Source organism: Vanellus vanellus (genome assembly GCF_965231255.1).
Source record: "Vanellus vanellus genome assembly, chromosome: Z".
Classification (NCBI taxonomy): domain Eukaryota; kingdom Metazoa; phylum Chordata; class Aves; order Charadriiformes; family Charadriidae; genus Vanellus; species Vanellus vanellus.
In genome coordinates, this window is record NC_138908.1 from 43946150 (window position 1) to 43960708 (window position 14559).

Below are 14559 nucleotides of genomic sequence, written 5' to 3' on the forward strand. Positions count from 1 at the left end.
AAAAAATGTGTACGGCATGTTACTCATTTGTCTTTAACATATTGAAATATTCATATTGAGCTGTAACACAATAAATCTAACCAAGGACTATACTCTGCATGGGTCAGAAAAACCTCAGTCAGGTGTCATGCCTTGTGCAAAGGCCTATGGTGAACAAGCCTGCATGCACAATCAAGTTCTCTGTCTTTGGTCTGCTCCATCAACTAAGTGAAGGGAACCCCACTATATCACAGAGTTACTGTAAGTACAACATCAGGTTCCTCTGTAACCTTTGTTTTGCATCTTAGCTCTGTGCACATCATCCTTTCTGCCTGATCCAAACAGGTTCCTGCCCTTAATGTCATTAAATGACTTTGTAATGGCAGAAAAAAGTGGAGCTGGAGGAAATATTAGTTAATTATCTTGAAATTTATTGTTTCTAAATATCAACAGGAACTTAAAAATCAACAACTAAATATGATGGCACATTGAAACACAAGTAAAAATCCCTGGGTCATATTCCCAGGAGAAAGGAGGAGAAAGCCTGTGCACCTATCCCCAAAACATTACCTGATCATTTAAGGCTAAGAACTTCAAAGGCGGCTATGTTTGGCCCTGTGTGAAATCCAACTAACTGACTCTATAGCATAAATACTTCCTAGAACAGCATTGTCTTACCCAGTCTGTTGTTATCTGATGCAGTTGAGTTATTATGTACATCACTGTTGACAGTCACCATTACTTGTTCTAATGACATTTGGAAAAAAAACATGTGAGTTGTACTATTATCCTGCAAATGTAAACTTCATCAGTAGTTTTTGATTGTTTGTTTTTGGTGATTTTTTACCTTGCTTTAGTAAGTTCTCAATGTTTATAACGAGTGAAAGCTTATCTATATTTCACAGCACTTTAAACAACAATTCAGAGCCAAATCTTGATTTGCCTTAAATGAATGGGAGTTATGCTATCAGTTTCAAGAGAAGTTGAATTTGACTGTTAGTAATTAAGTAACAATGACTAATTCATTTACATTGCATTTTCTTGTTTGTTCTAACCTTGAGGCACTCTTAATACTTCTACCCTGAAAGTAGGTAATGGCACATTCAGAAGCTGAACAAGCTAGTTTTGAGCCACCGCACATTTCCACAAGGGTGTGGCAAAATTCCTTTTCTCTGAAACAATTGCTAAGGTTCACTGCAAGGCGTCAAGAAAAAAAAAAAAACAAGAGGGACCTGGCTAATTCACAGACAAAAATATATTATCAATTGACCTAAAATATATTATCAATTGACCTGAGCATCATTTCAGGACAGCTAGGCTTCTGCGCAGGGACTGTTTTACCTGGCTCTAGGCTAGACTGACATTGAGAAGATGAGTTTCTTATGGTCATATCCGCATGTAGTAATGAGTGTCTCAAGAACTTGTATGGAAGACTACATTATTGTTGGAATCTGTGTTTTTACTGAAGGTTGCATCATTTGAGTCCTTGCTACTTCTACTGCCTCCTCTCACATATACAAAATATCTTAAAGTGAATCAACATAGTTTTGCCATACCATGAAATTCTCAATGAGAGAATTCAAAACCAAAATGTATCATTGAAAAATCAGTTCATCATGCAGTGTATCAACATCACAGCCCTAAAAGCCTACTGTAATCTCAAGAAAAATGCACAGCTGTAAAATATGTGACTGTATATGTATGTTGCAAACTCCATCTAACAGTATTCGAGCAACACTTAGGATTAGTTTCTTCACATGGTACAAAGGTGGCAGGCTTTTCCAGGCCTTTCTGTAATATTTTTACCAAGTCTCTGTAGTTAATCATTATTTCCTAAATAATTTTCCGACGGATGTTTGGAAGTTACAGGTCAGACAGAAAAAGAGAAGTATCATCAGGATTTTGGTAGTCTAGAATTGAAAGCTACTGCATGGTCGCTACCTTCCCTTCAAATTTCCTAGGCCATTCAGACCTCCTCTGTGGAACTTTATTTTCTTAAATCTGTGAAATTGCATATGTTCTTGGAGACTAAGTCAAAGGACAGATAGATGTATTTACATAAAAACACATGTACACCACACTTTTAACACTAAAGCAAATCATTGCAATTGAAAGCTTTCTGGCCTTTCAGTTTGTTCCTTACCTGGTCTGCTACAATCACAGTGAATCACATTGCTGTGTTTAAAGTCACCTCTGAATTTTTATTTGAGAAGCTGATAACTGATGAACTACTATTAAGTCTACAGTACTGTGCAAAACACAGGTAGACAATAGATCTGCTTATATTCTTAGTTGCATGTGCATGTATATTAGTAACTCTAGTAGTCAACAGCGATGTCTAAAACAACCAGTATGGAAGAAGACTCAGACCTAGAACCTGAGCAGTCTACAGGAGTCAAGAAGTACACAAGGGAGTCCTGCAAGTCCTATTGAAGGCACAAGAATTAATAATACTCAATACAACTTTTAAAGGAAGAAATGGTTAATAGAAGGAAGTCCAAAAAAAAATAACAAAAAGAAAATGGTTAAAAAGAGTCTATTCACTTTATTCGCTGAAATACAGAAAGTAACAAAGTAATGTATGTAGAAAAGAAAAGGACACAAAACTACAGACGAATTGCAGGGCGGGGGCGAGCAGGGAGCATTGGGAGGTGATAAGAAGGCTCTGACAGGACACAGGTGAAATGGAGCAAGGAAAAAGGACTGAAAATAGAAAGACACAGAAACTGAAGTGCTGTAAAAAAATGGTTCCAGCGAAAGTAGAAAAAGCTATAAACCTATTAAGCAGCAGGCAATCTGGACTTAATTTGTACACTAGCTCTCTGACTATTTGGAGTTGTTGAGCTAATAGAGGAAAAATATTATAGGCAGTGGGTATTTAGAAGATAATTTCTCATGTCCTAACTGCCAAACTCTCATCTGGCTTCTCAGAGTTTGAAAAGGAGTCAGTTAGGCAGGTTGAGGCAAAGCCTGATTTTGGCTTCAGTTGCTGCTGGGGCACTGAATTCTGAGTTTAATATTAGTTTAAAAAAAACACCGCTGTTATGTAAGCTGCCACTCAGACTTGCAGAGGAAAGTACACCGAAGAATAAAAATAAAAAACTCAAAATAAAAGTGGAAGAGAGAAAAAAAGCTATCCATCTTTCCTGTACAAGGAATGACAGAGCTTCATTCATCCTTTAAGTGAACATTATGTACCTGTCTCTCTCAGATGCAAATGTGTCCAAGACAATAAAGAAAACAATATATTAAAATGTAACCTGCTGATACTTTATTTCCAATATCATCTCTTCATTCAGAGAGTTTTGAAGGGAGCACTGTATTCATTATTAGTCTTAAAACAAACATTATAATGATTTTGCAATACACAGTTTGAGGGACATCAAATTTAAATTTAACTGCTCTCCCCCAAAAAGAATGTGCTACATAAAGTGTAGTTTGAATTATGTTATTAATATGAATCCAGTTGAGCCAACAGTGAGGATTTTTTTAACTCTATAATCGGCTTTCTGGAAATACCACAGATTACTATCTCATGAGCTTTCCAGATCTCTATCTCAGATACTGGATTATCTGTAACTTCCTAAGAGTTTACTCTCATTGGGAGTTGGATAAAATGCCTTTAAGACCAATTGGTTTTAGCTTTTTTATTCATTAGAGAAGGAAGCATAAAAAGAAAGTAGAATAGCAAAAAAGCCATATGTTTATGCACACTGAATTCATTCTGAAAGAAGAGCCTTTCATAGACACAATCCTTTTTATATGTAAAGAAGCCAATTTTTTTCCTCCTTTAACCAGCACACAACACAGAACTGAGCAGTTAATGACATCATATCATCTAATGCATCATAACACCTAGTGCACTGCCATATATGGGAACATCACTGTTAGAGGGATAGTCACAAATCCATAGGCTCAATTTTTTTCTACCTGTCCCAAATAATCTTGATCATGCCCCTTTTCACTGGCTGTGTTCCCTACAAGCCTTCACCTAAGTCATTCAGGAAGGAAAATGTTATGACATGGCCATCTTCTGAAGCTTTTTCACAAAGTGAGATGGTAAATTTCAGTTGTCTGAAATCCCTTCTACTCCAATAGGATTTACCATAATATATTCCGATGAGGTGTACATAAACTGGAGGTCTGCAGTCAAACTTTCTTGGTCATCACAAACCTGACCTAAACCCTGCCAGAGTAAATAAGTTTCCTGTAATGACGACTTAACTAAATTCAGAATTAGGTTTCATATATTCACATACAACTCTCCAAGTATGTCTTTACATATGAGTCACATAAATTTGGAGATCATGTATGTAAACCCAAGCATCCAAGGGAAAGTCCAAGCAAGGGAAGTGCTGAGCAACTGAAAGTTTCTATGATGTTAATTCTTGTTACACTTTCTCTCTTCATCAAGTACGTATGGTTTATCCTAAGCAGAATGTTACTTCGGACCTTGATCCAAACAGGGTATTTTGAAACAAAAATCAATTTACACTTTTACTTTTTCCAGCTTGGAGGAAACTGAGCATAAATTGAGCGTAACACAACATGTATCTCTGGTCTTTTTAAATGAACAGTGATTTATATGGAGAAAGCTCAAACTGCTGAGTGGAAGGGAAGAAAGCAAAGAGAAGATGTAGTTGCATTACCTAAAAAGGTATTCTTATCAAATTTGTCAGTTTCTGGTTTCAAGTAGAAAATTAAATGAACCAATTCATTCCTAGTTTTATTTGCTTCTTGGATCTGAGCCAGTGCTTCAAAGAGCAGTGCTGGCTAATGCTGTGGCAAAATGAGGACAAAATGTCACCTTATTTGAATTGGAAAGCAAGGAGAGGCTCCCAGATAGGTTTCTGGAGAATGTTTATCGCACAAAGAATAATGTCTTGCCTCATTACAGCAATGCCTACACAGCAGCAGAAGATAAAGTTATCTGAAGAAGTCCATACTTTTTCTTAGGATTTTGCAGATTTTGCGTGCACCAGGCTCAATACTGCCTTATGTTTCAGAGCACAGTAACATAAACTTTTAATACTTCTTCTTTATTTCTAAACATCACTTTTACCCCAGGAGGCACTAAGACGGTATTTTTTATTTGTGTCATTAGGAGATCTAATGACAGACATAAATATTACTTTTTTACCTAAAGATAAAGCATGGACAGAAGACAAAGAAATGAACACCAAAGACCTAAAACCACACAGACTTGGACAGACTCTTAACTTGTTACAGGCCACAGATTCCCAGAAAATTCTGGATCTGAATTTGACATTAGTCTCTCTTTCCAGATCAGATTGTCCAATAACTGAATTTACTTAGTTATTGGAAAAACTAGGACCAGAAGAGATTAAACAGTCTATCCCATGAAGTTGTACATCAAGATAGAAAGTCTTGACTGACTTGCGTGCTCCAGTCGCTTTCCACAACAATAGGCAGTACACAATATAATATCATACTAACCTCAGGACTATCCATAGTAACCTAAAACCTAGTATTTTTCCTCTCCTTTACAGTTCTTCAAAATAATGCAATATCTTAGAAAGATTTATTTTCCACTATCACTAGCTTTTCCTCTAATTTTTAAATTTATGCTCTACAGATAAGGATATATAGTTTGTCATTTTATGGATGCTGCCACCTGTATGAGATTTCCAAATGGGCTTAAGAAAATTGGAGCCATTAACATTAGCGTTGCAAGCAGCATTCAATCTATTTAATGGTTTGTTTCATTGATCTACAAGTTCATAAAATGAGAAAGGGGGTCAAACAGAATTATATGTACTTTAGTACAGAACCCTATAGAGCTGTTCTCAGTGTGAAATAACTTAGAACCAAGAGATAGTAAAACTTGACCTGTCTATTTAGGATTTTAGAGGCAAAAAAAATTTTGGGCTAACAGTCCTCTACCTTGCTCACAAGGATCATTTAATATCTTAATCTGTTTTTCCTTAGTCTGATTTGGAGTTTTTCTTTTATTTCCTGGTATGAAACATTGGAAAATGCACTCATTTTCAAGCAGGCAGCAGAAAATGAAACATTTTTGCTCAGCACTCTTAAGGAGAAAATATTGCATCTTTCTCAAGGAGAGTCATTGCCATCATGTCTTCCAGCACAATATCCAACAGATGTTTCCTTTTACAGTACTGCTGCTGATGTTGTAGTTGTTTTGCTTGCTATTGATTAGTGAGATTCAAGGACATTAAAAGCTGCAGCTCAAACCACCAGTGCTCAGAGCTAGTTAGTGCCTATATTTTGCACAGCTTCTAATTCAGGGACAGGTTAAAGTGAAAAAGAGAGAGTGTGAATAAGCAGCTGTTCAGACTCTGAAACAGAACTCGGCAGTAACAGCTTCTCCCCACAGAACACCACAAAACACACATTAATAGAAACCCAGTTCATAGAAAAGGGCATAGCAATTACTATCTGCATACGCATTTTAAAACATGGATGTCTGCAGGTTATTTTACACTTCATTTGCATGAAACACTGTATGCCTGAGAGATCAATCAATATATCAAGGAACACTTTCTCAAAGCTTTTTGCAAGTACTTGAAAAGTCAAAGCTGCTAAGAAAAAAGGCTGTTTACCTTATGACATCCTTAGCATTTGTGTTTAATACACTCATTGTTATGCATGTAAAATACAGAAATGCTACTACACAGATACACTTTTGACAAGTGTCAGTTTACAGTCACAAGAAAGAAGATCAGAGCACCTGAAGGACTCAGCATAATTATGTCTTACTGCTTTGAAAAAGAGAATCACTGTCAACTTCGAAACCATTCTGTCTCTACCTGAATACTGAAGCCAACTCTACTATCACGTTAGGTTGCATAATTCCAAAGATCAACAGATTTTCCATATTTCCATATTTGCCTTTTGACAAGAACTGGCAAGCCAGTTTTTATATACAAATTACAGAAATAATGTTGCTTATTCCAGTACAATAAGAGTTATGGAACTGTACCATATATATTCATTTATAATGGGATTATTTTGCTTACTGTTGCCTTACAACAATATTAATTCCTTTGATCATTACAGGCCTCACAGTTGTTACTGAGGAATTCTCCAGATTCCTTTCTATGACATTTTACCTTGAGTCTGTGAAGTCTGAATACTTCTTACGAGATGCATATCCTAATCACTGGAGGCCTCTGGTAAAACAATTCTTTTATTTACTTCATTAATCTCAACTGCCTTCCTTTATAGTCACTACTATTCAAGCACGTCCATGTGGCAATTAATGATCTTCCTTAAAAAAACCTGATCTGTGCAGAGTCAATGATCAGGATAATGGACTGACAGCAAGCAACCAAGAGCCAAATCCCAGCTAGCCCAGTTACTGGTTTACTCCATGAATTACTACATCATCTCTGTGCATCTTTTCTTCCTCCATCTTGTTCAGATTTTAAGGTCTCAGGGCCAGAGATCACTGTCCCATCTTTTGTTCCATCCGTGCATGTGGAACAAACACCTCTCCTGTTACCCAAACAAAGAAAACCAAGCATATTACCATCATATAACTGTGTAGGGACAGAACCAGGAAAGGAAAGGTGCTATTGCTCAGCTATGTCTGTAGCATTGCCAAGGTGTGCCTTCTGAATTTCCATCTTTCTACAGCAAGAATGGTCTTGTAGCTGAATTAAGGTTAACAAAATGCTCGAAATACATTTGAAGTAAGAGATATTTCTTCTGAAAGAAGAGAGATGATTGATGCTTTTCTCGGTGACAATTCCCCCTAAAGGAACTGTTTAAGAAATCCAGAGTCCTCAGTCTTCACAGTTGAATCCCCTTGCCTTTTCAATCAATAAATAGCCAAACCAATACACCTGGCTTTTCTTTGGCCTGGCAAACAGAATGATTCCAGAAACCAAACAGGTCCCAGCCTGTCATCACAGGTTATGAGCCCCTGGAAGCCAGCAATCCTTTGGCCATGATGCTGCCAGTATTTGCCAAGGTGGTGCTCTCCACCTGTGCTACTGCCACTGCAGAAAGAAGCAGTAATCTGCCTTCCTTTCATGAGATGGGGTTGCTATCTCATCCCCACCTCCCCAACTTCCTCCCCCAAAATAAACTCAGACTTACTTGGAGCATGGCTGCTGCAAACTAGAGCTTGAATGGCTGCACCGTACCAGAGTAATCATGTGAATTCAGATGTGGAACAGACACACAACAAGATCCAAACAGTAGTTAATAAGCCAAAAAATCTTTAGTGTAAATGGGATATACAAGACTAGTTGCTTCCAGGCCTGTCTACTATAAGCCAACGACTTCAAAGACAAAGAGGCTCAGGGCACTTTTGTGTCAGTAAATAAAAAAAGCCCAGAGTGGAGGCTTGAGCAAGGGTGTACCTTCTTGTTAGCCACAATTATTTAATCTATATTAAATTAAGGTACCATTTTGACCTAAGATAAATAGCAGTCGCCCAGACAATGACCCAATACGGTTCAAAGGAAAATATGACTCAGGAATTATTCACAATACACAGTATGTATGAGGCCACCTTATTTGAGGGACAAGGGAGAAGAGGTTTAAACATACAGACATGATCTATGCCTTTTCCTAAGGGCCAGAGAATGTACCCTAGCCCCATTTGCTTTCATGGCATACTGGTACCCTCAACTGCTGCTGTGCTTTGCCCCAGAATCGAGTGAAATTACATAGTGCATGCAAACCACACATTGTGCCTGCTCTCCAGGGAGACCACTTAACAGATAATACAGAATTGAGTTATTTCTGATTACCTGAAGTACAATGGAAGAGGTGAGTCAATTATGTGAAATGCACGCTAGTATTGTAACTGGTTAAATAATTTTCAAAATAATTGTACCAATGTTGTTAATGAAGGACACAAAAAGCCTGGTATTTGGCCAGTTCTAATTATTTAGGCTTGGTGCCATGAATCAATATTTATGGACAGAAAACAATTTTTGATATTGTGTCTGAAAAAGCATACTTGAGAGCTATTGTGATTTTACTCTTGTCTGGACTGGAAAATAAGATGATGATTGAAAACATGCTAGCAAACTTAAAAAAAAAAACCAAACAAAAAAAAAAAAAAACCAAAACCCACTCATCTAAAGACACTAGTCTAAACATGATATTTGGGACTTTACCCTAGATATACAGCTGGGTTTGCTTACACCAAATGGATTATTACCAATTGCTTCACATAGTATTTGCAATGAGCAAAACAAGACATTAAGTTACATTCTCACAGTGTTATTCAGTCCATTCCAATTTATCAAATATTTCAATAGAATAAAATCCCTTTCAAGCCCTGTTCAAAGCCCTGACATTTACACAAAAAGAATTTCCCAGACTCAAAAAGGAACCTAACATGCATCATTAATTATTCACAATTTTGACTGCATATATATTTTTGCGACCAAAAATTTATGTATACATGTACATATCCATATACATAATAGGATAGATACATCCTGGAAATATAACTGAAAACAAATGTAGTATTTTATAATGACATCTGTTCTAAGAATAAATAATTCTCTAAATTCACCAGTTATATTTAAAAACAATACATCTTTGCTCTTTATAGGTTAGGAGTCTGAATAGCTTTATCATCTCACCTTCATTGTCGCAGTCTTGCAATGAAAGCCATATTTGGTCTACCAGACCAACTCCTTTTACTTCACCATGAACTGGAATGGAATGCATTACCATTAATGCAATTGTCATGGGTTTGGTATGCAATTGCCAATTCTATTCTTTTTTTATATTTATATTTCTTCACCAATTGCTTTATTTTCCATCCTACACTGCAGGACAGAAAACATCCGTTGTGATACTTCTTGATTGCTCCCAGTTCACATATTTCATAGTTAACAATCTATACCATGAGGAGGGCTGTCATATTATCTGATATTTTTTGGACTGGACTATACCAGACATAGCTTGTATATGTGTTTTAGAGCTATAGAAATATGCTTGGCTTAAAAAGATTTATGAAAAAATTGTAATATCATGCTTTATGATAAGCAGTGAGGAGATATTCTTCAGTCACTGGCCAAATTCTTCTTCATGTATATCCTTGGCTTGCAAAGACTAACTTAATGTACAGATAGCCTCCGCTCAAGTCAAGGGTCAATACTTAGTGATACTGCATGAACCACTTCTTTGCTCGGGGTTTATGTTTTTTTTCTGGGGCTTTTGCTTTTGTTGGGGATCATATACAGGCAAAACCACGATTCATTAACAGCCAAGTCAGTAACTCACTGCATTAGAGAATCATCAGAAGACCTAACATCAAAATAGCTTGTTCAGCACCTGGCATATTCCTTACTCCCAGTACTGCAATTAACCTCTAATCAACTTGCATTGCCTAAAGCTTCTGCAAGTTGCTGTCTGTTGTGCCAGAGACCCCAGTGTTCCCCTGCTGCTTCCAGTAAGGCAGGAGGTACCAACATAGCAAAACAACAGGTTGCCACGTCTCCTCCTGTTCTAGTCCAAGGTAGTTCAGCATGAGGCATCACAATGAACCTAAACAAAAGATTTGTAAATTTGAGCCTCTCTGTCCCGAGTTATCAGATATCAGTGCAAGTATTCTTGACAACATGAAAAAATGAACTTCACAGGCAAAGGCAATGGGTTTGCGGCCAGCAGACCTGGACATACATTATGAATTCAATGTAGGGACAAATGTCTGAAAATAAAAAACATATACAACCAAATTCCAGCCAAATGGCAGGGCTCAACTTAAATCATCTACTTACATCACACCTCTTGAAAATTTGTGCAGTTGCACGTTTATATATATGTATATATAAATTCCCTCCAACATAATTCACATGAAGTCACTGAACAGATTTTCCTTGGAAATTATATTAACATTAAGGTACTAGTCCCCCACGAAAAAAGCAATAGAAATAGATTTTCTATTACTAGCATTTTATGAACAGCATAAAATCAATAGAATACATATAAAACTGATTTGAGGCATATTAAATATGTCAGTAGAATGAGCAAAGTGAACCATGGACATTCTTTGACTGATTAGGGATTATGACCCACAGCAAATTTGGATCCATCCTGTTCAACGAGCATGATTAACTGTGTTCATAATATTCTACAATAAAGCTGACCTCCAGAATCTCACTCCTGAAATTATTATGATAACTCTGAATTCAGTCACAACTTCAGACCTTTACTCTGTCCAGATTTTCTCAAAAAGCAGGAGAAAAAGCAATGATACCCTAAATTTTATTATTTTTCAGCCAACATGAAAATTAGACTGGACCAACTTTTTAAGCTCCTAAAAATACATCCAGCTCATTCTACTCTTAAATATCACTTTTAAACTATAAAATTTAAATTTCAAAAAGCAGACCCTGTTCAGGAATATGTCTATGTGAAAACTGAAGCATGTAAGTAAGGATAGGCAACCTTGCTTGCCTCTTGACAAAGCATCAAACCTGTATTTTAGCAGCCTATTCAGAAAGAAAATGCTTGGCTGAGAGAATACTCTAACAGGATTCCAAACAAAAGATATTAAGATAACAAGATGTTCTTCTGCATTTGTGAGTGACTGCTTATGATATTTCTCAAAACAGGAAAGCTATTTTACAGGGACAAAGGTTTCCACCCCCATTAGAGGAACATTGTTTCCTTTCCTGCAATTAAAATACTAAATCTGGTACTCCCCTTAGGATTTACAATATAACTTGAGGAAGTGAGGTTAGTTATTTAGTATGTAACAAATTTACTTAGTCTACACTGACAGATTTCTAAATAGAGGAAAAAAAATGAACAAAAAAATTTACCAAAAAAGTACACAAAAAAACCTATTAATTTTTTTTTTTTTTTAAATATACCTTTCAGTCACAGTTCTGGAAGACAACTTGCCAAAACTCATTAAGAAGTATCATCACCCATGCACTGGAAACATCTTTTCCCTTGCAAATTCAGAAACTGAATTTTCTCAAACTCAACTCGATTTTGCAAGATTTGTAAAATAAAGTATCTGAGATATGCTATACCACTGTTTCACAGCTTTCCTGTCCAGTCATGAGCACAGGCGCCCCTGTATTTGGATCAGGGCAGAGACCTCTCCTGTAGTAATATGGCTTTCTGTCTGAGCCTGACTACACTAAGAGTTATTGATGACAATCTCGATTAAACCAGTAATTAAATCCTCCAAAACACTCCTATGGTTGGACAGGGGTTGTGAGAAGGACAGAGACCAAGCAGCAGTTGTGACCTTGAAAGAAAAGTATTGATCGGATTTTGCCTTGTGAAAGGAAGGAAGGGAAACTGAAACCAACCATCCTGAATCATTAATGAGCTCCCACAGCACGCGCCTAACTCCGGTTTTTTACATATCCAAGTGGATCTTTCTTCTTTCACATTTTAAACTTCATGAAAAGAAACTGCAAATTCATGTAAGACAACATGAAGTACCTCTAGGCAATAACTCAAAGGTGTCACTTTTTGTGTACTTTAGACTATGTAATATATAACAACATGTGATATATATATTTTTAAATATACATATATATGTGGTTTTATACATATTACGTTCATTGCTGTGAGCAACTAAAAGATGCTATTGATTGCCTGTGCCACCACCTAGGCTTTCATTAGTACCCACTGATGCAGAATATGATTTTCTAGTCTTTGGATCTTTCCTAGGACTGAAAAACTTTTAAGCATACTTTCTATCAGGAATATCTCTTTGGCCCTAAAAAAGGAGAAGTTTGTTTCTGAGGGGTTTTTTTGTTTGGTTGTTTGTTTTTTTTTTTAAAAAAAAAAAAAAAAAAAAAGCTCTCCAGAGAAAGAGAATGGAATTAAATAAAATTTAATTTGTGCGGCAGAAAAAATCCACATAACTGCTGTTTTGTATTGATTATCACTACAGCAATATAGAAGGGTAAATGAGGAGCAGAAAGCCAACCATTAGATGAGACATAGGAAGATGTATGATAATTTTCTCCTTATTTATCTTAGAATTTACCACATCTTCCTTCTTAGTGAGTTTTCCCTTCTCGATACTTTCTTCAGTTTTTCTTCTAAAGTCTCCTTTCCTACTAATTGTCTCCAGTAGCTTTTCTTTGGGTAGGTCCAGGTGCTACTTACTGCAACACAAAGAAAGCCTCCTCCTTTGGTCTTGGCTCATCTAGCAGTCCTGCTGCAGATAGTTCTCTAACTATTGATGTATTTCTACAGAGGAGTCATAATTTAGGTTATAAAACTGCTTTTCTGATTTTGAAATGCCATTATTAAACAAGTCAATCATGTTAAAAGATTGGAAAAATATGAAGCTGACACTTTTTTAAAATATGATCAAACCAAGAAAACCTGAAGAAAACCATCAAACAGCCAAATAATCAATGATTGTAGACATTTCCACTCAGAAAGATGCTGCTCAAGAAAGCAAGATATACCAACAAGGTACACATACGAAAAGATTTCCTGTTTACCACTACCACTACAGGAGGAATAAATGCAACAATTTCTGTCCCCACTGCCATACAGCAGTGCATTGGCAGAAGTCCACAAGCTATATCTGCACAAAGGAGTGCTCAGTGCCATCAAAGACAGTGAGTTCACATTGTTAGGAAGTTGGCTATTTTCAAAATATTCATGTGATTAGTTTCCCTTTAATCACCTACTTAATAATATTTCTACTTAATAATATTTCTACTGTCTAGAGATTAGAAATCTTCCTTAGAAAAACCTTCTATTTCAAGGACAATATGTCAACTACTGGAATTACATTCAGATACCTTCTATAGTAACTGGATATAAAAAAAACATTAGAGTAACGGTGCTGCTTCTATACTTAATGATTACTGAATTAATGTCATAAAATAAAATGCTAACCATTATCTTATACAAAGTGCATAGGCAATTTAAAATTCTATACTGTAAAATCACACTCAAAAGGAGATTATCCCTTTTGCCCTAAACTCTGAAATATAACAGTTCTGATCATCATAGGAATCTACATTTTTGTACGCTAGTGAAAAAAAACATCCAAAAAAGATTAAAAGCTCCTAGGTAAGGAACAAGCAAGCTAGGCAATGATGAGGACACTCATTTAAGTAAGAGAGAAAGAGATGAGCGTGAGAAAGAGTGGATTACAGAGGCAGGCTACACATGAAAGACAAAGTGCAAACCTACACTACAACAAAGCCAGAAACTAATGCATCTTCAATGTTACTCCAAAACTGCAGTATGACAGTAAGTTTAGCAAGAATCTGGTGAAGGATAGCTTTACATCAGGAATTACATGTTGCTACGCAGGCAGAGAAGAATCGTTCATAATGTTGTTGTTCAGTTTACATTTTCACTCTACCATTGCCTGTTCCATAAAACACAGGTAACGAACACTGCGATGTTTCAGTGCCATTGACTGGACAATATCTAAATGCCATATCCAAGGGTCTATAAGACCTATGAATTAATTCTTTCTGATAAAAACAGAAAAAGAATATTCTAAATCAAAACATCATTATTAAATATCCTGTTCTCTTTACATTTCAAAGAGTTATAAACCTTCCCACTTTTAGTTACATAGTTGTGTTCAGTTCCATGGATCTTCCGTACACTTTATAGAAAATC

The 14559-nt window shown here is 36.3% G+C and overlaps 1 protein-coding gene across 1 annotated transcript in view; it reads right to left on the reverse strand.

The window, feature by feature from the left end:
• NTRK2 (neurotrophic receptor tyrosine kinase 2) overlaps positions 1–14559 on the reverse strand; it is a gene marked incomplete at both ends in the record, with an annotated part of 210130 nt that overhangs the window by 115041 nt on the left and 80530 nt on the right. Inside the window, one exon of the mRNA XM_082497238.1 lies at positions 9570–9641. Coding sequence (XP_082353364.1) covers positions 9570–9641 — 72 coding nt within the window. The remainder of the gene's footprint in view (positions 1–9569; positions 9642–14559) is intronic.